Source organism: Cavia porcellus, unplaced genomic scaffold, assembly GCF_034190915.1.
Source record: "Cavia porcellus strain 051 isolate PalLab524CR breed Dunkin Hartley unplaced genomic scaffold, mCavPor4.1 scaffold_2, whole genome shotgun sequence".
In the NCBI taxonomy this organism is placed as follows: Eukaryota; Metazoa; Chordata; class Mammalia; order Rodentia; family Caviidae; genus Cavia; species Cavia porcellus.
Window position 1 is genome coordinate 64881186 of NW_026947485.1, and position 27032 is coordinate 64908217.

At 37.2% G+C, this 27032-nt stretch overlaps 2 protein-coding genes across 3 annotated transcripts; one reads left to right on the forward strand and one right to left on the reverse strand.

The window, feature by feature from the left end:
* Nucleotides 1–92: 92 nt before the first annotated feature.
* On the forward strand, nucleotides 93–18277 carry LOC100718051 (calaxin-like). Its single transcript, XM_023567365.2, has 5 exons — nucleotides 93–3599; nucleotides 9960–10115; nucleotides 11541–11645; nucleotides 14090–14238; nucleotides 18141–18277. The coding sequence occupies exons 1-5, from the start codon at nucleotides 3542–3544 to the stop codon at nucleotides 18249–18251; spliced, it is 579 nt and encodes a 192-aa protein (XP_023423133.1). The 5' UTR covers nucleotides 93–3541; the 3' UTR covers nucleotides 18252–18277.
* Nucleotides 10481–26992, reverse strand: Rbm48 (RNA binding motif protein 48). 2 transcript variants are annotated; one of them, XM_003475100.4, is made up of 6 exons: nucleotides 26682–26992; nucleotides 25987–26177; nucleotides 24560–24705; nucleotides 23072–23631; nucleotides 20422–20522; nucleotides 10481–12322 (listed from the first exon to the last, which is right to left on the reverse strand). In XM_003475100.4, the coding sequence occupies exons 1-5, from the start codon at nucleotides 26790–26792 to the stop codon at nucleotides 20436–20438; spliced, it is 1095 nt and encodes a 364-aa protein (XP_003475148.1). In that variant the 5' UTR covers nucleotides 26793–26992; the 3' UTR covers nucleotides 10481–12322; nucleotides 20422–20435. The 2 variants fall into 2 exon arrangements, with proteins under 2 accessions (XP_003475148.1, XP_023423132.1); XM_023567364.2 differs by lacking the exon at nucleotides 20422–20522.
* Between the last annotated feature and the right edge of the window lie 40 nt (nucleotides 26993–27032).

The window sequence follows — 27032 nt, forward strand, 5'->3', positions numbered from 1 at the left end:
GTAGTACATATGATACATCATCAAGTTTTTAGCTGTAAGAACAACACATTTCTTGAGATGTTTCTTTAAATAGTATGCTTAATGCTCCCCACTATGTCCTAACAAAAGATACCTGTGTGCTCTTCGGCACACAGAAAATTTTACATCACATAAATTATTATTCATGAACCTACTAAAATGCTAAAATGTTTATTAAGTCATTGATGAGTTTTTGTGTGAATGTAAAAGTGTAACTTTACAGAATGATTGGGTATATGGTATTTACATCTGGCTAAAAGGAATTGTTCATTAGATTAGGGAGAGGGGAAGAAGTTGATTTGGAAAAACGTGGTTTTTTGTTTTTTGTTTTTTTTTTTTTTTTTTGGACTGGCAGATGTATATTCTTTTTTTTTTTTTTTTATTTAAGAGGAAAAAGAGAAAAACACAAAACAAAACAAAGCAGTGTAAGGTTACACATAATACAGAACTACAAAAAAAAAAAAATAACAGTAAGAAATCACCTGTTAATAGATTACATATTATCATCTTGGAAATAGTTGCTCAAATCACAGTATCAAAGAATACAAAGTAGACATTCAAACAGAGAGACTGCAAACAGCTGTGTTCAATGATCCAAAAACATTAATATAGTCAGCTATTTAACACCCCTATACACACTTGCTGTTATATCCGTTAGAGCTCTTTTTTTTTCCCTTCCTCTCTTTTTTACAACAAAATTTACACATTTTGGATTTTATTACTCCTTAGTTCTTATCACTTTTTGGGGGGGGGGAGAGAATAAAGTCAAATATGGCAAAACAAAGCTGTCAGTCAAAACCAAGGATAGACATAGCACATGATGTAGAACAGAGTACAAGGTTATCAACAATGGTTATCAACGTTGTCTCTTGTTTCCTTAAAAAGATTTGTCTATCTCTTTAGATATTATAAAGTTGGACAAAACAGTAGAGAACAAGACCAATAAAACTTAGGCATTGTAAACATTACAGGACTTCCAAAGGAGACAATAGTCAAACCAGAATGGGCATCTTTGTGAATCTTATTGCCTTCAAAGTAGTTGCCTATACCCTCAGACTTGATACTATCGCACAGAATGGAACAGAGTCTAATCAGTCAAAACAAGATCGTGGGAGTATTACAGGACTTCAAATCAAGTTAATAGGAAATCGAAAAGAAACGTGGTTTTTTTTAACTGAACACAAAACATTGTGCTTGCCAGCCATGTGCTATGCCACTGAGCTATATCCCCAGCCCTTTTTCAGATTCTTAACTCTTGGGAAACATCTTTATTTGTGGTTCCTGTGTCATATTTTACTAAAATTTTCCGGATGATTTTCTAGTCTTCCAGTAAGGTATAGAAATAACATTTGACAACATACTACCACTTATGTTTATCCTATATTTATTGCATTGTGCAAGTTATTAACACATCTCCCTCCACCAAGCTGCTCAGGAAAGCCCTTCTAGACTTCGTTGCAGTCCAGAAAAAGCCACATTTGTAATCCCTTGGAAAAGTTGCTAGAATTCTAGTAAATTAATGCCAGTCTGTTGCTTCCAGTGCAACGCCTGGCAAGAATAAAGACACTAGGGGCTGGGGATTTAGCTCAGCGGCATAAGCGCCTGCCTTGCAAGCAGGCAGTCGTGAGTTCGATCCCTGCTACCGATAAAAAGGAAAAAGACAAAAAAAAAAGAATAAAGACACTAAGGCATATTTGTAGTTGTAGGGAACCAAAGGAGTCCTAAATCCAGCTAGTATGATAGCTAACCAAAACAAAAGCCTTTACACAAGGCTGAACCCAGGTTTTATTCGTGAAGAGGGGAGTAGCTCTGGGATGAGTGACTCTAAAAGTGATAGAAAGTGAGCTGGGCTAGGTCGGAGGCCTGAAATCATCTCTGCATTATGCAGAGAGATGCAGAAGTTGTAGTCTGTATAACACTATTCAAGGCAGTATCTAATGTTTTGAGATGGGTGCTTCAGTTCTGACATGTACTTTTTTATGCCCTGAGAAGTCATAGCCCTGAAAAGTCATCTTTGTCTCAGCATATAGGCCTAGCTCGCACATGTCATTTGGGAGCTGTAGGTGTGGCTTCACTGACCTTTTGCATTGCTTAAAGCCAGTTGAGGGGAGAATAAAAAATCCCGCCCACCTCTGTACATAGCAATACCTGGAAATAAGGCCAGGTTTAGCCAAAATGGAGACAGTTGTTCTTTGAAGGAGAATCATCTAGAAAGTCCCCCACATTTTCTGACTACATCTTTAATTTTTAGAAACCCAAGACATGCTACCTCGGGTAGCACTGCGATAATTCCAAAAGTTGGATGGTTGCTTGATGGGAAAACGTGTTTATACTAGTGCTACTGATTTTTTGTCACTTGAGATTCCTTTGATTATCTACTATAGGTGTTTTAAGTACAATAAAGTATCCTAATTTTATTTTATGCAGAATACAAATTCATATTCCTCCCATCAAGATATATTAAAAACCTATCCCTTAATTTCCTTTTTATAGTAAACAATAAAGTAGTGGAGAAACTATGTGAGTACTGCTGTTCGTGAGACAGTGGCATGTTTCACACTATAAAAATTTGCCACATTTTAACTTTAAGCCCACGGACATTCATTTTATTTTTGTAGGCAAGGTTTTGGAAAGCTCCCACACATACACACTTGTCTTTGCCTTGTTTTAAAAACTTACTCATACTTTTATGAAAAAGTAAGATAGGTGAGGATATAGTTCAATCGTAGGACATAAGGACTGAGTTGGTAAAAGTATTACATCCTAAGGCCTGGGATGCAGTTCAGTGCTAGAGCACTTGCCTTGCAAAGCCCTGGATTTAATCACTGGCACAAGCATAAAAACAAAAAAGAATTTTGCACCCTAAATTTTAAACATTTTGATATTTTTTTGACTTGCGTAGTAAAAGCCAGCACACAGACTGAAAGATGTTATTCTTTACGTGGATTTCCCAGGAGAGGAGTTAGAACAGCTGACACTTTAACCAGCTTCAGCATAGTCACACTATATTCTCTTACTAGACGAATCTAAATTGGAGGTATAAAGAAAGTGAGTTTACTTTCTAGAAGCTCCCAATTGAAGCCTCTGTTTGCATCTCCTGAGTGATACTTAGAGTTAAGAGAGAAGGTTGTAACCTTTGAGGGAACTGTTCATAACCGGGATCCAAGCTTATAGAATAAGGTCATAATAATTTTAGTTACTGTATATTCAAACAAAAACATTTTTCAGTTTTTGCTGAGGAAATAAGTCACAATAATACGAAACAAGATAAACATTGGAATTGCTGTTCCAACTTAACAATGAATGTTCCGACTTGATGAAATTATTGCACACCTCCTTAGTGGTAGTACCCATTGTTACATATTTTTCCAACTACTTGAGGACCTGTTTTGTTGCCAGGAAGTTGCCATGGTCACATTCTATATTGGAGTTGGAATAGTGAACACAAATTAGTAGTAGCTCAGAACATCCAGGCTTGGAACTAGACTTGGGAAGTCTTCAGTGTGCTAAAGGCACATTCAACATGGATCAGGGGACTCTGAGGAAACTGGTGGAATCCATCAGTAAAACTGTCAAGAGCTGTAAGTACTGGGGGCTGGGGATTTAGCTCAGCGGCATAAGCCGCCTGCCTTGCAAGCAGGCAGTCGTGGGTTCAATCCCTGGTACCGATAAGGAAAAAGACCAAAAAAAAAAAAAAAAAAAAGCTGTAAGTACTGATCTGACTTCCAACAGTATCTGAACATGAAATGTTGATGGACATCCTAGTTACATTAATAAGTCCTTGGTAACCCTGAAATAAGAGTCCTCTACTTCTATCAGATATTTTGGCCATTTTAAAAATAGGTCAGCAAGTGAACAATTATGTTGGCTAACACAGGAGACAGTTTAACCATCAGGAATCCTAAAATGTATCTGATGATATGAGACTAAATTGAGAGGTTAGTTATGTAACATAAATAATAGTTATCTTCCAACAAAGGACTAATTTTATTGGGGTCATATTGACATGTAATAAATTTCAAATTTTAAAGAGTTTCCTTTAGCCAGTTGTCTGAGGTTTTCTGGCACAAAACCTGTAATACTGACAGATGATTACTGTGGGGCATTTGTAAAAATGTATAAGATAACTAGATACTGAAGAAACAGTTATGGTGCTTGGCAAACAAGTGTGTGCTTACTAAGGTTAGTTCAGAGCTGGGTGTGATGGCATGGGTGTGGAATCCCAGCACTCTGGGATGATAAGGCAGGAGAAACATTTGAGTCCAGTTTGGACAACTTAACATAAATAAATAAAGTGCATCCTAAGGCTTGGGATCCAGCTAGTGCAAAAGTCATGAGTTTAATCTCCAGTACAAAGCCCTGACTTACAAATATTCAAGTTGCAAACTTTCAAAGGTGTACTGTAAAAGACTAATTTTGTCGAATTACAGACAAATCAAACTTAACAAATGTTCTTCCAGAATGGGACTCATTTAGAAGACTGAACTAGGAAAAGAAAAAGCCCTCAGTGATAGCACAATGCTAAATGAAGCATGGGACCTCAGGCAAATGCACGGCTTGCACTTACACATCCATGAAGCCAGCACACCCAAAGATGAGCATTTACCTTCTCTCACTAGACTAAAAGGCTGTTTTTTGGAAAAGGGACTAGAATTGCATCTACAGCAGCACCATACAATAGAACTTCCTGAAATATTTTATACCTGTTACTTTGATAGCCATCACCCACATGTGGACAGTGACCCCAAAATATAAATGAAACTTTAAATGGTCACATGTGGTTCCTGGTTACAACACTGAACAGTGCAGCTCTAGAGAGCAGTACACTGATTAATAGATACAAATTATGAACTAGAATATAACGCATAAATTTATCTGGAAAATTGTGGTACAACCTGCAATGGTAAGGAACTTTCTTTGTGAGGTCTCTGGAGGTAATCGGCTTTCTGAGGGTCTGCGGGTTGCATAGTTGTAGCTGTTTGGACAAGAAACTTTTGATCATGAGTTCTAGTAAATTATAAAGGTTCCTTCCTAAGGAGCTCTAAAGCCAAGACCAGGAAGAATGACTTCCTGCCACATGGAACAATTAGAATTTCATACACAAAGAGAAATAATAAAAAGATCCCTTCTTGGGGCCTAGGTGGTGGTAGCTGTTAGCTTTCTTCATTACTGTGTATTAAAAACTGAATTCCATTGGTGGTTGAGGAATGATGTTCATGAGTTCAAAGCTAACCTGAGCTGCACAGAAAGACTTTTGTTTAAAACAAAGCAATCCCAGAAATAAGAGGAAGATCAACGTTTGTCCTGGTCTAAACTATGATGAGCTATGTTAAATTCAACAAAAATATTTTTCAATGCTAGGGATTGTACTGGTCTCACTGAGCTCCGTGCCCAGCTCTGACACCTTTCCCTCCTTTTGCTTTTATTTTGAGACAGTCTTGCCATGTTCCCCAACTGGCCTTGAACTCAACATCCTACAGCGCCCACATGTTCTTTAGGCCACACTGTCCATACAGTGTGTCTGACCAGGAGTATGAAAGACGTTTCTACACACCAGTGGTGGCAAACTCATGGCATGCATGCCACAGTGGTTGTATCACTGAAAGTTCTAAAAGATTTGCCATGATGATGATGTATACCATCAGAATCACCAAAAGATGGGTGTTGAAAATGTAATACCACCCCAGATGTGTTGTAGATATCTCCAAGTGGGGCCAGGCATTCAGGATTGTCACTGAAAATACCTATACTAAACTGGAGAATTTTAAAACTATTCCTACTCTTCTCCTATTATTTAATATAATATTTTGGCATATAAAAGTGACTCATTTACTATATTTCTTAGTATTTCCAACTTTAGTTTTCCAAATCTGACATTATTCCAGTTATAAGTGGCTGACAAATACTTAAAATCCCCAGCACCACAAAAACAACAGCTGTGGAAAGAGAAAAATAGTAACTTCAGTGGGACATGTGTGCCACTCTAGCTTAACAAAGAATCAAGGTTAATACAATGACCCTCGTGTCAACACCATATATCCCCTGATATGTGATGAATACACCTCTTAACCTCTCTGGCCTTCTTCCTCAAAACACAACTATGGCCTAATCATGAGAAAAACAGGCAACATAAATGGATGAATATCTCACAAAATCAATTCAAAACTGTCAAAGTCAGGGAAAGTAAGAAAGCACAAAGCTATCACACAATTGTACTGAATCCTAGAACAGTATCCTAGAAGACATTAGTGGGAAAATTACAGAGATCCAAATAAAGCCTGCAGTGTACTTAAAAGTAATGCACCAACATTAGCACAATATTCTGGCTTTGACAAATACTCTGTAGTTACGTAACGTTAACTATGACAGTTTAGGTCTGGAAGGTCGCCCAGAGGCTCTGACACTGAACACTTGGTCCCCAGCTGGCAGTGTCATTGGGTGGAGGTGGAAACATCCTCTCAGAAGGAAGGAGGTTATTGGAAGCATGTCCTTGAAGGGAATTGTAGGACCTTACCCCTTTCCCTCACTGCTTTCTGGCTGCTGTGAAATAAGCGCCTCTTCTATCATCTGTTTTGATTGGACCAAGACACCATGAGCTGAAACCTCTGAAAGTGAGCCAAACTAAATCTTAACTCCTTTTAAACTCATTTTCTTCTTTTGTACTATGACACAGAAGCAATGAACACATTAACATCAGAGAAGGTAAGCGATGTAGCTCAGCAGCACTGTACCTGCCTAGCAAGCACAAGGTCCTGAGTTTGATTAGAAACAGCATGAAAACAGCTGAAGAACTCTGCGCTACCTTTGCACTTCATGTAAATCTGAAATTATTTTAAACTACAAAAATTTCCAAACTAAACAATGCTATTAAAATTATTCTGAACTGCTCTCCATACAGTGCACCCACAATGAACTTTCTGTTTCTTCATATTACAAACAAGAAGGCTTTCTAAGTTTCTTGTAGCCCTCAGAGGACCTGCACCCCTTTTATGACTTCGCTTTGAAGTTTTACAGCTTCATTTCCATTATACACTGTTGACCAAAATTATTATTAAAAAATCTCACTAGTTTTAAAGTGAAAAGGTCTAGCTCACTGTCTCTAAAGAGGAGACTCAATGCCACATTGTAAGAAGAGCATGCGTGATGGGTTAGATTGATAGGATCATCTAGGAAAACACAAATTGCCATACTGGAATTCACCATAAATAACTTCAAGAACTTACTGTCAAAGTGGTTTTCCTTAAACACAAGTCTGATAACAGCCAAACTTTTACTAAGTTCCCTGATTATCAAAAAAGTCAAACAATTCTGCCACCTGGCACAACAAAGCTGATGTTCTTAGAACATACCTGCACGACTGTTTTATCTCTCACCCAGTGTGTAACAGCCATCAAGGCAGGCACCATGATGGATATAACACTAATCTTTACAGCCTTATTCAGGACTTGTTAAAACATGAAATTACACTAAGCAAGGAGCCAGAGAATCTAATGTGATTCATAAAACAGTATTATTAGGTACCTTTGTAATTGCTTATTCTTTAGATTTCTAATCACTACCCTAAAAACCAAGTCACTCTTCTGACCACATAGCAACCCTCATGTTGTAAACTGAATCTGCTCTATATTTGTCCTTGATTTTACTTGGGTAACTTAAAGTCACCTCAAAAACAACTTCTAACACAACTCTTTCCCCTTACCTCCATTATAAAAAGGAAAAAGGAGGGGAAGAAGCAGAGGGAAGCAAAAAATAGTAACCAGCTCTTACTCCTAACTCTAGTTCTTTCAAGTAATCTTTGAGTCACAGAATCAGACTTTTAGAGAAAGAAGAATCTTAGCAATCAATCAGGAAAACACTCAGTTTTTATAAGTGAGGACACTAAGACATAACAAAGCAATTTAGGATGATAAAAGGGAAACCAGATGTTCCCAATGCGCTGTTTAATCCTGTATTCACAACGCTGAGGCACCAGAATCATCTATGCATTTCCATAATTGCGTTTCACTAAGTCTGGAGTGGGGTGTGAGTACGTGAAGATTTCAGTTTTAAAACTGCAGATCTGGTAGTTACAAAGCCTACTGTTTCCTGCAGGACCTCAGGCTCCCTCCCAGCTTTTCTTTCCTTACTCTGCCTCCTTAGCCAAAGCCTGATCACAGCTTTATGCACAGCTTCTAGCTTTCTTCCTCCAGTACAACTTTGCTGGATAGATTTTCCTAAACTATGCTTCCTGCTGTGGTCTCCAGTTCCAAAATGGCTTCAGATTCTGAACCCACAGGGCACAGGATTCAAATGAGCTCTTGTTTTAAAACTATTTCCTGGGAAGACTGTTAGCAATTCTGATTTAGACTTGGGGCAAATCCTGGGAATCTGCATATTTAACAAGCATGAGGTGATGGACAGAGTATCTCATAGGTGGCCCAAAAATGACAGCATGCAAGACACTGCACCTGTACAATAAATGCTAGTCCTGGGGGCAGGCATTCAAGACTACCATCAGCCCACCTTTCCACTCGTCGACTCCCTGCTACACCTCTTCTAGGCCATATTCTATCTCAACCCTAATTCTACCTCTTTCCTTTATTCATGTTCACTTTCCCTAGGACACTCCAGCTCTTTACCTCACTTAACACATTTTTTCCTAAATGAATGCTGTCAAGGGACAGTTCAGAGTTGACTCCTGCCCTGAAAATGTTGCAGTGCCTCTTTCACATACTAGCTTTCTCCTTTCATGCACGTGTACATGTGTGCATGTGTCTGTAGGCGTGTGTGTTACTTGTATTTAAACCCAGAGTCTGCCCATGTCATGCAAGCACTCTACATCTCCAGCCCTTTTTACTTTTTGACAGAGTTTCACTAAGTTGCCCAGGACGAACTTGAACTTGTGTTCATCTGGCCTTTGCCTTTGAATAGCTGGGATTAGAGGCATGAGCCACCATGACTAACCCAATTTCTCTTTCTTCACATGTCTATAGTGATGAACACTGTATTATATAATCTAGCAGACTATATTGCCTTATGAGACTTCTGAGTTAGGCCTGTTTTAACTGTGGGGATTCTTTTTATTTTTCAAATCCATTTTATTTCAAGGAAAAAGAAAGAAGAAAAAATTTCAAAACATGTCAATCAGGGGCAATAATGGTACATACACATTGCACATTGTCATCCCCAAATCATTCACTCAGAGCATTCAATTGTCCAAACAATACCAGCGCAAATCTTTCTCTTCACTGAACTCAGAGAAATCAGTAGTATAACTATCTTAAATTTTTATATACATATATATGCATATACATATGTTGTTACTTTTAGCTTCTCACACTAGTGAGACAATACAATGTTTACATATGTGTGTCTTATTTATTTCACTGAGTATGGTCTCAAGTTGTATCCATTTAGCTACAAAAGTCTCCAGTTATCCTTCTTTGCAGCTTATTAGTACTTCATTGTATAAAAAGATATCTTTCTTGGGGGCTGGGGATTTAGCTCAGCAGCATAAGCACTTGCCTTGCAAGCAGGCAGTCATGAGTTCGATCCCTGGTACTGATAAAAAAAAAAGGTATCTTTCTTATCCATTCACCAGTTGATGGGCATTTAGGTTGTTTAAAAGATCTGGCTACAATAAATTGTGCTGCTATAAACATGGGTGCACATATATCACTGTGGTATGATATTTCAGTTGCTTTGGAAAGATATTCCAAAGGGGAATACCTGGGTCAAATGGCACCCCTAGTCCTAGTTTTCTGAGTAATCTCCACATTGATTTCCACAGCGGTTGCACCAGTCTGCATTCTACTGTGGAGACTCTTAATATGTTAATACATTATGCATATTTTGGTATCACTAGAACACCTAGCATGACAGGGACAAAATAACTGCTTATAAAATACTTAATTGGGTTGAATTAGTGTTTAAATCCGATGTTATTTCTTTTCATTTCACAGTCAAAAAAGGTGAAGTAGAGTGTCTTATAAAACTTTTTCACAGCTTCATGGAAAAAGTTGGTGGAAGATTTGGTAACCTTGGGCTAGATCGTGACACATTTCAAGAGATCCTGCACAGCATATTTGGAATGACAGATGATACACTGATGAACAGGGGTAATAAGACATCATGGAGACTAAACTGTGCCAATTTAAGATGCAAACTATACATGTATTCAATTTTCAATATAGACTAAATTGTTTTCAATGCCACACTAGAAAGTTATAATGCCATCCTTAATATAGTCCTGCCAACTAACAGGTTCTGAATACAAGCTCATCTAGAATTTCTTACGTATAGCTATACAACTTTGAGAAATAATCAGAAATGAACTAAATAAGCTAGAGGTATTGTTTAAAAAATAAGCAGCTCTATTGTTTTTAACCATGTTCTTTGAAATAATACTCTACAGAGAATTTTTTCCTCATAACAATAAGAGAATGCACCAGTCAATGTAAAAAAATGATAATGACTCACTACATTGGAAAAGTAAAGAAAATTATATATTTATTATATATTTAATCCAGTTAGTTTTAGAAACAGATATTTTGGGGTTGGTGGTACATGCCTATAATTGCAGTACTTGGGAGGCTGAGGCAGGAGGATTGCTGAACATTCAAGGCCTGCTCAGACTACACAGTGAATTCAAGGATAGCCTGAATTACAGAGCAAAACTTTTGCCAGGAAGGAAGGAAGGAAGGAAGGAAGGAAGGAAGGAAGGAAGGAAGGAAGAGAGGGAGGGAGGGAGGGAGGGAGGGAGGGAAGGAAGGAAGGAAGGAAGGAAGGAAGGGAGGAAGGAAGGAAGGGAGGAAGGAAGGAAGGGAGGGAGGAAAGAAAGAAAGAAAAAAGAAAAGAAACAGATCTTTAAAGTGTACAATTTGTTAAGTATAACACATGATAAATGGTGCAAATAATTAATATGTCATCATCCCTAAGAAGTAACATTTTAATTGATCTTCCATAGGATAATACTAAATTTCATTGGTAATTATAAAAATTATTTTAGTAATTTACCTTTAGATATTGCAGAAACTTTTAGAACAGTTTTCACTACTCTTTTAGAATAATTTTCACTACTCTTTTTAGAATAAAACTATGTCATTGATCAGCTCTACTGTTTGTCTCCTGGGTTCCTAATACATGTACAAAACACCACAAACACCAGGCACAGTGGTGTATCCTCTAATCCCAGGACTTGGGAGCTAATGCAGGAGGATCAGGAGTTCAAATTTGAGTCCAGACTGGTCTACATAGTGAATTTAAGGCCAGCCTGGATTATATAGTCAGAGCCTGTCTGAAAACAAAACAAAAAACCATAAATGGAGCTCTTACTATCTCATGGAGCAGATTGGTTCTTTTTACTTTAAGGATATGAAGTGAAACATATTTCCAATAACTTTTATCCTTTCAAGAAGATTGATTGTTTAAAAACTTTTTTTTGGAAAACTTTTCTATCCATTTGTGTGTGTATATATATATATGAATATATATGAATTTATATGAATATGTATGTGTGTGTGCTCTACATATTTTTCTTTCAGTGTTTTGCGCATTTGACAGAGACAATGATAACTACATAAATTTAGAAGAATGGATTAGAGGATTATCAGTGTTTCTTCGAGGAACTTTTGAAGAAAAGATGAAGTGTAAGATGGAATTTCTGGCTAATATATATTGTCAAATTAGTATTTGATAAATGCTTGTATTCTAAAAATATGGAATTACTATTTGGTGTAACAACTTTGCAAATGTTGTTCATGACAGCTTGAAACAAAACGAGTGAGGTAAGTGGCCCAGTTTTAAGGTCACTGAAGTCTTCTGTCTCAGCTCATAGGTTCCACAGTGCTCAGGGCCACCAGAATAGGCGTTCTGGCTCGTGGCCTGAGTTAAGGGTCAGGCTCATGCCAACTCTGATCAGCAGGTAACACTGTGGTTTCTGAGGCTGCCTCTTTCCTTAGCAGGAAGTGGGCCTCAATATGAGGCAGTGCCTGTGCTACTTTAGGGCCATTCCTTGTCATTTCATCAAGAAAACAAAAGTGGTTGACATGAGATGAGGCTGCCCACACACTACCTACCAGATACTAATTCTTTACTGTTAGAATTATTTTAGATGATTGAGGAGAGGGAAATCAACAGACTAAAGACAATGCAAGCCCGAAGGAAAGAGTGTTACAAATGGAGCTTTTACCTTAAAAGCAACATTAGGAACTCAGAGACCATAATCACATTTCTCACATTTGCCTAGAAATAGCTCTGGTCTGTCCCACTGGGGTGATGTTCACATGCTTTATTCCTCTGGTGTCAGGATTTTGCGTGAAGAACTCTGGAAAGAACAGAAATAATTTTAAGAAACAGTTTTCAAAGAAACAATTTGCTTTTAAGCAAGTATCTGTTTGCTTAAGGAAAAACTGTAGACTTCTATGTAAGTGACCAAATTTTTAACCATTCTTAATCTTTCATTTGAATTTGGCTTTGGGACATTAAAAAAGAAAATCACTAAAGATGTATTTAAAAATTGTAGCACCATTTTCCGAAATCATCAAACTTCTCTGATATTTGACTTTTTTATTTTGTATTTCCACCCCCAATCTAATTTCTCATGAGATAGCATGTAAGTCATTTCTACTTCAGCTCGCTGCAGTATTTTGTTTTGTGGTACCAGGAACTGAATCCCGACGCTCATACATGCTAGGCTAGCACTCTATCACTGTGTTATCTTTCCAACCTTGTTCACACACAAGTCTCTTTGAGAAGTGAAAAACTAAATTTTGTGAATATGAATCCTGTGCTAATACTAATACTTGGTGAAAGACCTGTGATACTGAATACAACTGTGTATGGCAGAACAGCATCACACTCCTCTATTTACATATCCTAAACTGTTCCCAATGCAGTTGAAAATATGTTGGCGGAGGATATGACTCAGTAGTAAGCATGCTTGTCTAGCATATACAAAGGCCCAGGTTCAGTCCTCAGCAGGAAAAGAAAAAAGATATGTTAATTTGGGGTTAATAATATTGGGATTTTTTCCAGTACATGAGGTTGAACCCGGGGCCTTCACACTAAACTACATTCCCAGACCTTTTGCATGTATTTATTTTCTATTTATTTAATTTTTTAAATTTTGAGTCAGGCTCTCACTAAGTTATTGAATTGCCCAGGCTGTGCTCAAACTTGCAACTCTTCTGCTTTAGGCTCCTAGAGTATGGGATCACAAAGTGTCATCATGCTGGGCCCAAAATTCCATAGTACTTTTTTTTTTTTTTTTTTTTTTTTTTTTTTTGTCTTTTTCGTTTTTTTATCAGTACTAGGGATCGAACTCACGACTGCATACTTGCAAGGCAGGTGCTTATGCCGCTGAGCTAAATCCCAGCCCCCATAGTGCTTTTTGTAGGAAGGCCGTATTGCAATTCCTTTTGCTTTTGAATGGAGAAATTCAACAGAAACACAGTTAGATCTGATTCTCTGGAATTTATTCCTGGCTCTATTGCTTTTGCCGAAACACTGAATTAGATGTAAACCCCAGGAGAGCTGCTCACTGATGTGATCCCAGGATCTGAGGAAGGTCATTTTTGGGATAAATGAATGAACTCCATGCTTACATTGTGAGTTAGAAATCTCTCTCTAGAACAGATTATTAGATAATCTGGATGGTGTCCATGATCAAGCCCTATGGAGATGACTGACTCATTATACAAACTGAGAAAAGTTGTTTTTCAGTGATAGTGAATATTTCACTATGTGCTCGATATAAGCGAATCATAGTGCTGATTCATTATACACATGTATGAGCAAGGCTTTTATTGCTTCATAACATTTTAAACCTCATGATATCAAAATCCAGAAATTGTGTGCCTTTCTCCCCAATCCTAAAGGGTATATTAATTTTGTGGAAAGAAATGTAAACAGGGCTTTACTGTAAAATCTCTCTACCACATAGTGGATTCGATCAACAAATTTAAGGTGAATAAACTGTATTTATCCTTTAGTATCTTATGCTGAAATAACTAAGGAAAAGACTAACGACATTTTAACTGTTCTTTTTTTAAACTGTTCTTATATGTCTTTACACTTCCTGTGCTTTTAAAAGTCTGTTTTGAGGTTTATTATTTGAATGGAGATGGTTACATTTCTCGAGAGGAAATATTCGAGATGCTGAAGAATAGTATACACCAAGACTCACCTGAAGAGACTGATGAAGGAATAAGAGAGTTGGTAGATATAATAGTTACGAAAATGGTAAGAAAGAAAAACTGTAATGCATTATATTCATTCAAGTACATGTTATATAGAGCTAAAAATGATTTCCTTCATAATGAATGTAACTTTTATAAAGGCAGGTGTTTTCTGCTGTGTCTGTTGTATAAACAGTGACTGGCTGGTGTGGGTACTCATTAAATATTTGTAGAATGGCTGAGTGATTAAGTAATCAAAATAAATGTTAACACAAAATAAATGTTAACTATATTACTTTAAAATACTTTTTTTGGAGGGCAAGGATCAAACCCAGGGTTTTCCAAAAGCTAGCCAAGTGTTCTACTACTGAGCTATATCCTTAAGGTATTTTTTATTAAATTTTTATAATTATCAGTACATTTTCAGTACATAACGATTATACTCCTTGCAGGGAGTTGATAGATGTACAAACACATCTAAATTCTTCTTTCATTCTCCTTTTCTTCCCTCCCTCCATTCTTATTCCCTTCTCTTTTGCAAAGGATCTATTTCCTATTAACTATCTTTTATTTTGCTTTTTCTATTGCACATTTCTCATACAAGAGAAACTGTGATATTAAAGCCTGTGTGTTTATTTCACTTAACATTATGGACTCAAAGGTGCATCCATTTTCCTACAAATAATTTGTTTACCCTTCTTTATGGCAGACTAGTAATTCATTCTATTTAAATACATTTTCTTGGCTGACGTGGTGGCACATGCCTGTAATCCCAGCATTCAGGAGGTTACATAGTGAGTTCAACACCAGCCTGAACTATGTAGTGACAACTTGTCTCAAAAACCTGATTATGCATTCATCTGTTGATGGATATATAGACTGTTTCCAAGACTTAGCTATTATGAGCTATGCTGCTACAAACATGGGTATGCATGTATCACTATGTACTGTGATGACTTTAGCTCTTTGGGGAAGATACCAAGAAGAGAAATGGCTGGGTCAGATAGAGTATCTACTTAGTTTTCTTAGGAATCTCTATACTAAGTTTCACACTGGTTGAACTAGTTTGTATTCTCATCAACAGTACAGAAGGCTGTATTTCCACAACCTCACTAGCAATTATTATTATTTGATTTATTGATGATAGCCATTCTTTCTGGATTAAGTTGGAAATCTCGTTTTGTTTTTTCTGAGACAGGGTCTTGCTATGCAGTTCAGGCTGGCCTTGGGCTCACTTTGTAGCCCAGGCTCGTCTTGAACTTGCAATGATCCTCCTAACTCAGCCAGCCTCCCGAGTGCTGGGATTACAGGAGTGCGCCACCACGCCCGGCTGGAATCTTATTTTAATTTGCAATTAATAGCCAGAGATCTTAGAAGCATCTATTCATTTCAGTTACCCATTTAATTGGGTCTTTTATTTTGAGGGGTCTAATTTTTTTTTAGTTCTTTGTATATTATAAATATTGATCCTGGAGGAATAATTGGGTAAATTTTTTTCCCATTCTGTAGGTTGTCTCTTTATTCAGTTGGTTGTTTCTTTTGCTATGCAGAAGCTTAATTTGATATAATCCCATTTATTGATTCTTGATATTTCTTGTGCAATTGGGGTTCTGTTTACAAAGTCCTTGCCTATGCCTATCATCAAGAGCTTTATCTTTTTATTTTCCAGCAGATTGTTTAACATTGAGATCTTTTTTTAATTTTAGTTTGATCCGTTTTAGTGAAAGTATGGCTTTAGATTCAATCTTTTGCACGTGTGTAGCTAGTTTTCCCAGAACCATTTGTTACAGAAGCTATCTTTCCTGCAGTATATAAACATGGCCCCTTTGTCAAAGATCAGATAGCTAAATACACTGGAGGTCATTTCTGCATCTGGTATTCTGTTCCACTGGTCCTTTTGTGTTTGTGCCACTGCTTTTGATCACTGTAGCTTCTAATGTAACTTGAAGTCTGGGATTGTGATTTCTCCTGTTTTTTCCCCTCCAGGATTGCTTTTGCTATTCTGTATCTCTTCTGGTTCCATATGAATTTTAGGAATGCTTTCGGAAGTTCTGTGAAAAATGTTGGTATTTTGATTGCTATTGCGTTAAATCTGTGTATCAGTTTAAAGGTGGCCATTTTGACAACATTGGTTTGTGCCTAGCCAAGAACAGAGGGTAATTATCCTTTCTACAGTACTTATTTTCAGGTACTGTAGTTTTCATTGTATAAATCTTTCATTTCTTTGGTTAATTCCTAAGGGTTTTTTTTTTTTGATGCTATTGTGAATGAAAGTGTTTTCTTAATTTTGCTGAGTTCATTATTGATATATAGGAATGATAATTTTTGTGTTGACTTTTGTATCCTGCTACACTGCTAAGTTTGGTTATTAATTCTACGAGGCTCTTGGTGTAATTTTTTGGGTCTCCTATGTAGAGGATCATGTCATCTGTAAATAATGTAACTTCTTCCTTTCCTACACATACCTAGTTCTTTCCCATGCCAGATTTGTCTGGCTATTTCAAGCACGAGTGATCTTTGTCTTGTTCCTCATTTTTATAAGGAAAGCTGTCAGCTATTCCCCATTTAGTGCCTAACCCTAAAATATGTTAGCATCGAGACCTCATTAACTTGGGTGAGGGAGGCTCGGTTCGATTTATGTAAAATTGAGTCCTACTTTGTCTTTATGACCTCTCCCCTTCAACCCACCTAACTACTATCACAAAATAATAAAAATATTTGACTCTCACAGAGTGCCTACTTCTGTATATATGCCAGGCCCCTCAGAAAACTTCAGAGTATTAGCTCATTTTTGCCTCAAAACAACTGTATCATCTCTACTTTGTGGATGATAAAAACTGGAGGACAGAAAGGTCACTCTAGAAAATGTGATGCAGAAATCATCTCTCAGTAGAAATTACCCGTAGTCCTTCACTGTGAATTGAGTGACTTCTACCTGGTTTTTCACTGTGATCCTAAACTAGATGCAGTGAGGTTTCGTGAATCCAAGGCAGTCCTGACCTCGCTTACTAATATGGCTCCAGCTCAGTAAAGAAACAGAATGGGGACTTTGCAGTCACTACGCAGAATCCAGAGTATCCTCTTCTTTTAAAAATACTTTGGACTAGCTACTGCTACAGCTGAGTACATTTGCCTTCTTCTGAAAGAGTATGTTTTCTAGTACTGCCCACACACTTGTTTTGTAAAAGAAGTGTTTATGGAATAAACCTTTTTCTGACAATGATTAAGGTTTCTCTAGATAACTTTAAGCAACATTGATGCAGTTGTGCCCAAAAGTTAAAAAACAGCATTATCTTATTCAACCCAGTTCAATTAGTCAGCTAAATGCATTTGTAGACTTCAACACAAGCCCCCCCCATCCATGTCATTTTTCATAAGCCCCATCCTGAATGCTTTGCTGATGTACACCCTGCTCCCTATAAGCCATTCTTCTATACTTTCTCCCTACACCTCTACTATCCACAGCTCAGCTACCCTGAAAAGCCCAGCATTTGCCTGCAGGCTTGATCTAATGACCCTAGCCCATTCAAAACAGTTAACTGCTGTAAACTCCTAGAGACTTTTTAACAAGGCAACTTCACTTCAATCCATCCTACCTGATGAACTTCCAAGTATTTGTTCTTCAAGGAACAAATTCTACAAAAATTAAGCTTGACTAACATTGTCTTGTTGACTTACTACTTCATAAAAGGAGCAGAATAACAACAGACTTGGAAAGACTCAACTGATTATATTTTTTGTCATTTTCACAGTTCAGATGTTTTAGGGACATGGCCACATTTTATATAAAGAAAAATATACCTATTAAAATAACAAAATGGCCTCTAAATACACCTTTTAATTTGTAGTGTCTTCAGAAATGCAAACTTTAAATTTTTTTATAAAGTCTTTTAGTCTAGACAGCTGTTTTCCATGGCAAAATTAAAATGACTATGATTTATGAAAAAAAATTATCTTCCTCTCTAGGATTATGACAACGATGGCAAGATATCTTTTACAGACTTTGAAAAAGCAGTCAGACAAGACAAACTTCTCTTGGAGGTGTTTGGGCCATGTTTACCAGAAACAAAGGTATAGTCCTAAGTACTGAAAGCCCACCTGTGTGTATGAAGGCTTTTAATGTATGAACAAGACAAATTTTCTGAGCTGACAGGATCAGCCTAGTGATTGATTTGGCTCATAAAACTTCCTTATCTTCCTTTGATCAACTCTACTTTTCAAACATATGATATGGAAATTTTACTATATGACTTTGCAAATGAACATGCATGTGGTTAAGCTATTCTTTCCCATCTCAGCACTTCATGTAACTTATCCCAAAGTAGCTTATTTCCTATATCTGAGTTTTGCCTGGAAATGACCAGTAAAAACCAATGCATAAGAGGCAGGTTTCCAATTGTAAGACAGCACAGCACAGATGCACTGGAGGAACTCCCAGGATAGAACAGCCAACAGTTCTTATTTTGTGAGAGGGCCTCACTAAGTCATTAAGTTGTCCACCCTAGGCTTGTGATCCTCCTGCCTCAGCCTTGCAGAGCAAAGGGATTAGAGATGTGTGCCACTGTGTTTAAGCCAGCAGTCCTCCAGCTGCACCACAAGAGTTCATTTCCTACTGTTATCTAGAGCCTCATCCTTTGAAATGTGGTCTGTGAACTGGTAGCAGTGGCATTTCCTAGGAACTTGTGAAAAATGCAGAATCTCAGCCACTACACAAAACTAAGTGAATCACATCTACTTTTGTTTTTGTTTTTGCCTGACACAGCTGAAGTTTCTTTCTTGTTACATTCAAATGTTGTACACGTCTGTCAGTAGATATGGGAAGCAAGTAGGTTCCTCAGAGAACAGATGAGAAACCCTCTCATTTAACAGCCATTGCCACTCAACCTGTCAGAGAATTCAAGATTGTCATAAAATACACATACTAGAAAATTTACCATCTTACCCTTTTTAAAATAAACAGTTCTGGGATGGGATACAACTTGGCAGCATAGCACCTGCCTGGCAAGTGTGAGGTCCTCAGTACAGTTCCATTACTATCAACGGAACAGGGTCATGCAACCCATCTCCACAATTCATTGTGCAAAACTAAGTCCACACCCACTTAACAACTCCTCATGCCTACTATATCAGAATCTACATTTTAACAAGACCCTAAGGTGAGATTCACAGCATCCTAACGTCTGAAAAATCTTATTTTTGACAGAATTTGCTCTTTCCAAATCTGTGCTTAGGTCCGTAACTGTGATTTCAATATCCTCCTCATGAGAAAACAGAACCTAAGTCCATGCTTGCAACTTCTAATACTCCCCACCACTTACAGCCATTCTAGTAAATTTTATCAGTATACGTAATAGCTGAAGTAAACCTTACTGACTGAAATATTCAAATCGATTCTTAAGCAAGCTCTAAAGGACAGGGGCAAATGAAACAGACACTGGGAAATATGGGCTGTCTCAAGTTATTCTTATCAGTAAAGAAAATGGAAACCATCTGGATAAAATCAGACTTCGAAATATGTGTTCATTGACAAAGTGTTGATATGCTTAAAGTGTAACGTCAAAGTCTAGACTTTTTGAAACTGATTTTTTTGATAATTATAGATCAAGTGAATTCTGGAAAGTTTTTTTTAATTCATGTAAGTTTCTAATTTCAACTTTGTTGTAATAGTTAATTAACTTTTTTACTTTATAGAATTGTCTTCATTTTGAAGCCCTGGCTTTCAGAAACATCATGACTTACAGTTTTTGAATGTGAATTGCTCAATATTTCTATTAAAATAAGAAATAGATACAGGATGCCTGTCTTTATTTGCATGGTAAAGTTTCAATATTTGCTTCAATTTACATATAATTATAATGTGGAAGGTAGTGTTATACAACATGAACAAAATTTAGATCATACATTACATGAAATTATACAACATGAAGTTGGATGAAATTATAAAATGGTGTGCATTAAAGAATAGTAGCAGTAAAATCTCTTAAAAGAAAATGACAGGATAACAAAGAATAAGTGTCCTTTTCTAACTGGCAAGCATAAGGTCGTGAATTCAATTTCTGGTACCAAAAAAAAAAAAAAAAAAGAATAAATATCTTCTTTAGAAAATACTAGCTGGGCATGGTGGTGCACACCTACAATCCCAGCACTCGGGAGGCTAAGGCAAGAGGATTGCTGTGAGTTCTGAGTTCAAGGTCAGTCTGGACTACAGCAAGACTGACTTGGGGAAAAAAAAGAAAAGAATACTAACTTGCTCCTGCCAATCTATATTCTTCTTCTTTGTTTTAATGGATGACTCGTACAAACAGCTTTCAACTTGTCTTCTGGATGCTTTGGCACAGATGAAATTACCTATTTTAAAAAGAAAAAAGAACCACCAAAACTTAGTTTTTGTAGTGAAGAGTAAATAAATTAGAAAAAATAGGATATACATCTTATTGTCTAGTCCTTGCCATCACTTTTGAGAGCTGGCCCACATGGCCTGTGTTCTAGGAACAGAGCAAAGTTTTCTGTCCAAATATTGTTGGGAGCAAAGTTTCCAAAGCCATTTACCTAAAAAATAAAATTGAAGGGAGAGTAGGAGGTTACAGCATTTTGCTAGCACATCCAAGTCCCTACGTTTGAAACTAAGAACTGAAAAAAACATTTTTTTCCATGGGAGAAAAGTAAACATACTTTCTCCTTTAGCATCTTTAAACAGAGTTTGGGGTGGGAGGGTGGTTACCAGGGACTGAATTTATGACCTCACATATGCCAGACAAGTGGTGAGCTAAATCTCCAGCCCCTTCTTTAAACAGATTTAAAGTTACCTGTTTTGTATTTTTGTTTTTGTTTTTGGATACAAACAGAAATCCCAGTTTTGCATTTTGAAACATAGATAATATCTGATAGAGATATGAAATGTTTGGGAGAGGAATGAAAAGTTTGGATAAACGTGTAGAAAATGGTATAATTCTTAATGTCCTAGGAGAAAAATGGATACCAAACACAACAGAAAAAGTGCACAATAAATCAAAGCAGATGCTGGGGATCTCACTCAGTGGTGTAAAATGTCTACCTAGCAAGCATAAGGTCGTGAGATAGGTCTCTGATACCAAAAAAAAAAAAAAAAAACAATCAAAGCAGAATAACACAGTTATTCAAATATAAAATTATTAGAAAATGAACTAAATATTTCCCTTTTTTTCCGGGTATGATGGTGTACTCTTGTAATCCCAGCACTTAGGAGGCTGAGGTAGGTGGGTGGCTGCAAGTTAGAGACTAGCCTGGGCTACAAAGTGAGCCCAAGGTCAACTGGAACTGCATAGTGAGACCCTGTCTCAAAAAGATTAAAAAAAAAAAAAAATTCCTTGTTTCTCTATGTCTAAGATTTGGACTTTGTTACGGCTGATATACTGTGTCAACTTGAGAAGTTTAGAAATTTAACTAAGAGACTCAGTAGGGAGCCAGGATCCTTCCTTTGTAAATATTCTAAGCCTGTGCAAGAAGAAGGCCTATATAGAGGTGGTGTGAGTGCTACACTCGCTTTGGGAAGTGGGTGGCCTGCTTGCAATATAAGGGAGAAAAAGAGGCTTGGTCTTCCCCTCCTTTGCTCTGGCTGCTTTTGTTGACTGCTGCACTGAAGTATTGCCCATATGCCATGCCAATGTCTTGGAGCCAGCTGATTATGGACTGAAACCTCCACAAACTGTGAGCTAAATAAACCTTTCCTGCCTTCATCTTGGGTGTCAGGTATTTTGTCCCAGCAACCAGAGGAAAAATAACCAAGGCAGACTTTATACTTTGAAAATGTAGGCAGCTCTGAGACAGCTATATTATTTATAAGCATCTCAGATCAGCTATACCTAGGGAAATAAGGTGCTGGAATAAGCTGAAAACTTAAGAAGGCTTAAGCATTCAAAACTACGTCCATGTGCTTTTAGTGTTGTTATTAGTAGGTAATAATTTTCAGATTAAAAAAACTATGTAAAAGAAATGAAATCAGGCTTTTAGCCTCTCTGAATCATGTTGTAAAATTTATGTATAACAATGTGAAAAGCTATTTCTGAACCTTGACATTAGATGTAGGAGAATGGGTATTACCCTCAGTTTATCATTTCTATAACCACCCTTCCCCCCAAAAAAGATATCTTCCCAAAACTAATTCATCAGGAGGTTGAGTCAGGTTTGTTCAGAGTGTGAGGCCAGCCTGGGTTACAGTAATAAGTTCAAGGCCACTCTGAATCACACAGTGAAGAGCCTCAAAAAAAAAAGCTCATTCAAATGTTAATTTTTTTATGCTTGAGACAGAATGATTATGTAAATAATGTTTTAAAAAGACTACCAAGTAGTACAATCTAGTTCTAGTTTTAATTTTTTAAAAACTTTACTTAAAATGCAGACCTTAATGCAATGCAAAGATCTAATCTTTAGAAATCTCACCTTCTTGCATGGCTATTTTTATCACAGAAGCAAAAATATCATTTTAAATTTGACTATGAATTGAAGAAAATTTATATTAATTTTCTTCTTTGGTTCATATTATAACTACTTAGGGTGCTGTTTAAAAAGGGGACCTTTATAACTACTTAAAAAGGGGACCTATTATAACTACTTAGGGTGCTGTTTAAAAAGGGGAACCCACTACTGTGGATTGATAGGATTGATATAACTGACTGAAACCATGTTAGTATTTTTGTATCTAGAATGATATAAAAATATGTTCATTGTTTAAAGCAACAATTATCACCAAAAATAAATATGCCGGCCAAGTTCAGTTCATTTAACAGATTCTTTAGAAACCATACCAAAAAGTAAAAATTCAAAAAACACAATTCTACCATTCCCACAAATAATTTTCCATTTAGTTATCAGTCCTAGAACCAAATCATCTTTTAACATTTTTTACCAAATAATCTCACCTCTTTAAGTTTATTCCGAATTAAGTTTGCTGATGTATTCAAGGAATCGTCTTGCAGATCCACTTTAGGTATGTCTGGTAACTTAGGCCCAATCATGACCTCATTACTGCTTGTGCTTGCTTCAAAAGTTTCAAGTTTGCGATCATCTTCTCTTCTTCTTTTCCGCTCCTGCAGCTGTGTTGTCCTAGGCATAAATCTGTCAATTGCCCCTGAAGGATTAATGGCTTTTTGTGCTCCAGAACAGGAATTTTTAGAAGTGGTTATCTGTGTTTGGAGTGAAGAGTCACTGTGGATACAGTGTTTCATTGCTTCACTGTGGTCTCTACCATCTTTATAGACATCCGATGCTCTGTCTACATGCTCCCCAAGTGAACATGCAGGTTTTGAGGCAAAATAACATAAAGGCAATTCACAAGAATAAGGAAACTGAGGATTTTGGATCCCAGGAGGTGTGTTCAGAGTGGCTGCATAAAATCCAGACACATCGGAGTAGAGGGCCTGTCTAAAATCTTCTGTGTCTTTATGTTCTGGAACCAGTTTCTTCTTAGTCATGTAATAGTCTTTTTATATTACAATTTAAAAGTTGTGGAAAAGGAAAACAGAAATAGTTTACTATTTTTACCATTTAGAATCATGTAATTTAAACCACAAACTGAAAAAAATGTTACCAAATTCTACTCCAAGTTTTTCTTTTTCTTTCTTGGTGGGGGGTGGAGTTTATCCTTGCAGTATACATCAGGATAGCCTCAAACTCACTATGTAGCCCAGGCTAGCCTTGAACCCATAGAAAGTCTCCTGTTTCAGTCTCTCAAGTGCTGGAATATCATGTGCCACCACACCTGGCTAGTGATTTTATTTCTTGAGCAGAAATGTATTGATGTCATATAAAGGCCTTTTAACAGGATAAAAAATGTACTTCATATCAAAATTCACTTTTTTTTCACTCCACAGGTGTCTTAGTTTTCTATGTCTTTTGTGTATTCACTATTATTTATGTATCCCGTGTCTTACTTTTCTTAATCCACCTGCCCCTTTTTTTCTGTAACTCCAAAAGCAACCTGCAACATACTTCTCTGTACCTCTGATCCACTCAACTGCAGATTTTAGAGTCTCCCCATGTCACTACCCAGAAAGCTTTTCTTTTTAAAGCTTCAGAACTCATATATTACTATATGAGTAACATGTTGTTTAGCTTAATTAATGCAAACATGCTGGGTGCTCTTTTAGGGTCTATACTAGTCTCTTGCCTGATTTACCCTTCCAGAGGCAGACTGTACCGCCAAAGTGGGATATGGAAACTTGGGATAACCAACAGCTTTCTTTTTCCAGGCTAGCTTATGTAGACTGCTACAGAGAGCCCCATGATTTAAGTTACTGAACACTGTGATCATTTACTTCCCTGTCACACATCTACACAGGGCACTACCAAGGGTGTATGTTGCAGAATGCCTGACACATAAGAAGTGTTTAGTAACAGGATTTCTATACCTTTATTTTTAGTAGTTCGTGCTATATAAGCCTTTCTCTCTTCTAATTTTTTTCTAGTTTCTTCAACTGTCTCAAATTCTGGAGCATAGCAAACATGAAGCAATCCACCAAAAAAACTCTGCTCATCCATTTTTCTCTTGGCTATCCTAAACAGAAACACATAATAATATGGTCTATTAATATAGATATGGATATGCTGCTGTCTTTAATAACAAATACATAAAAAAGGAAATTTTGTTACTTATACACATCAACTATATTATGTATAATGGTACTTGGTTCATGAACTTAATTTGTTCCATGATTCTAGAAAAAGCCATGTTCACATTCATGTGCGAAAGATGGCTGCAGTTGTGTTCATTATCCAATGCAGAGCTTGTAAAAAAAAATAAAAATAAAATTTTACTGAATGTTTCTGTTTGTAAACCAGACTGTTTGTAAACAAAAACACTTGGGAACTGAGATACCCCTGTATTTTATATGAGGCTAAAGTCTTTTCCTCTTCACTCAGTGCAACCCAGGCATACAAGTTTTGTCCAACCTGTGGGCTGCTGAATGGACACCCAAGCTGCATGCTTTCCTAATCATGAAGAGCTGGCAAATTGGTTAGGAAAGTGAAATCACATAGAAGAGCTATATGATAAGAACATATAACTCCATAAAAACAAGCGTTTCTGTGGCAGAGTATGACAGCTACTCGCAGCTCAGAAGAGAAATATAAATGGAAAAGAGTAGGGAAGGATAAGTCTAAGGTCAGATTAGAGACAAGAAAAGGGATCAACACAAAAATCGATAAGTCATTGTATACTCTAGCTTAATGGCTTATGATAGGTAGATGTCAAGAAAAGATGGAGCTAATTTACATAATAGGAAGTACAACAGCTAAAGTTTACTGTAGTCCGAACAGGAGGCATTATTGTAAGCACTTTACACAAATTATCTCACTTTAGCCTCATATCTCAAGAAGTAATTTCAAAATATGAATTCTTTTTGTTTGCTTTTTTTTTTTTTTGTCTTTTTTCTTTTTATCAGTGCTGGGGATCAAACTCACCACTGCCTGCTTGCAAGGCAGGCGCTTATGCCGCTGAGCTAAATCTCCAGCCCCTCAAAATATGAATTTTAAGAAAAGAAAAAAATAGGCTTAGCCAGGTTAAATTACTTGCTAGTCATGAAGCTAGTAAGCAATACTAGAAAACATACTCTACATTCAATTTTTAATCTGCCATACTATAGGATAGCAATTGTTCAGCAGGGGAACAAGAGGATGGAAATAGTGGTTTGGGAAGTTAGCCTTTTAGAAGACTGCAGGAAGGTAAGAGTAATACAGGGCCACGTTAAGTTTCTGGGAATTCAATAAGAAAAACCTGAGGCAAAAATAATAACAATAGGAATGGAGGAAATGTGATAGTGCTTAAATTGCACATTACCTTGCATTTTGTAAATTCATAAACTTAATAAGATAAACTTCCGTAAAGTCTTCTGCTGGATATTCATCTAGAGCATTATATTCTTCAATTGTACCATAAAGGGCAAATCGCTCAACTAATTCCTTCATTGCTCCCACTGCAGGAACTCCTTGTACCAGTAAGTATCGGGATTCCAAATTGATCGTATAGACCTAAACAAAATAAGACTCATTAAATGTATTTCGCGAATAAATCTAGGACAAATTTGTCCTTATTTTTGTTTTAAACAAAGCACTTCCAACTGACCTGTATAAAATACACAAAGTATTTTAAAATGCTACATGCTCTCCATAAAGAATAACATATACGTGTGAAGATATCTAAAACATTCAACAGACTACTCTCAAGTTGACATTTTTTTCTAGTAGTTGGTTCGGTATACATTACGGGGAAGTCACTCAGGTATTCATTGAGCACTTATATATCAAGCATCGCTGTAAATACAGAAAATACATAGAGTAAAAGACCTGTTTATGCACAGTGACGTTCTAATAGTAAACCAGATGGCTAATAGCACCCCTTGGTGTCTACGCCAGGGTTCCAAAGAAAGATGTATCTGACAGCAGTCGTGCTATTCCTTTATATAGGCAGGCCAAGGGGAGACCAGGGTTCACATAAAGCTACCGAAGATAACAAATGAACTGAAGTCACTTTACCTTGACCGCACGAGGCCGTCGGCCCTCTCGATATTTCGCCCTTGTGTCGCAAACGGCCCTCTGGACGTGGTGGTCAAATAAACTTCCAAGCTGCCCGTCACCCGACGCCATGTTGTCTGCTTTAGCGTCACAGGGAGAACAACATCCGCCTTGCCACCCTACCGTTTGTCCAATTAGAGAACGGGATGGGCCAAGGCATTCCAGGATTGGCTAGAGAATCGACGGCATCGGCCATCGTTTCCTCAAAGCGAGACTTCGGTGAATACTGTGTGCTGCCCCCCGGCGGCTCGGAGGAATGGATCAATGAGTGGCAGAGTCTTGCTTGTCCCTCCAGGTTACGGGTGTGAAGGG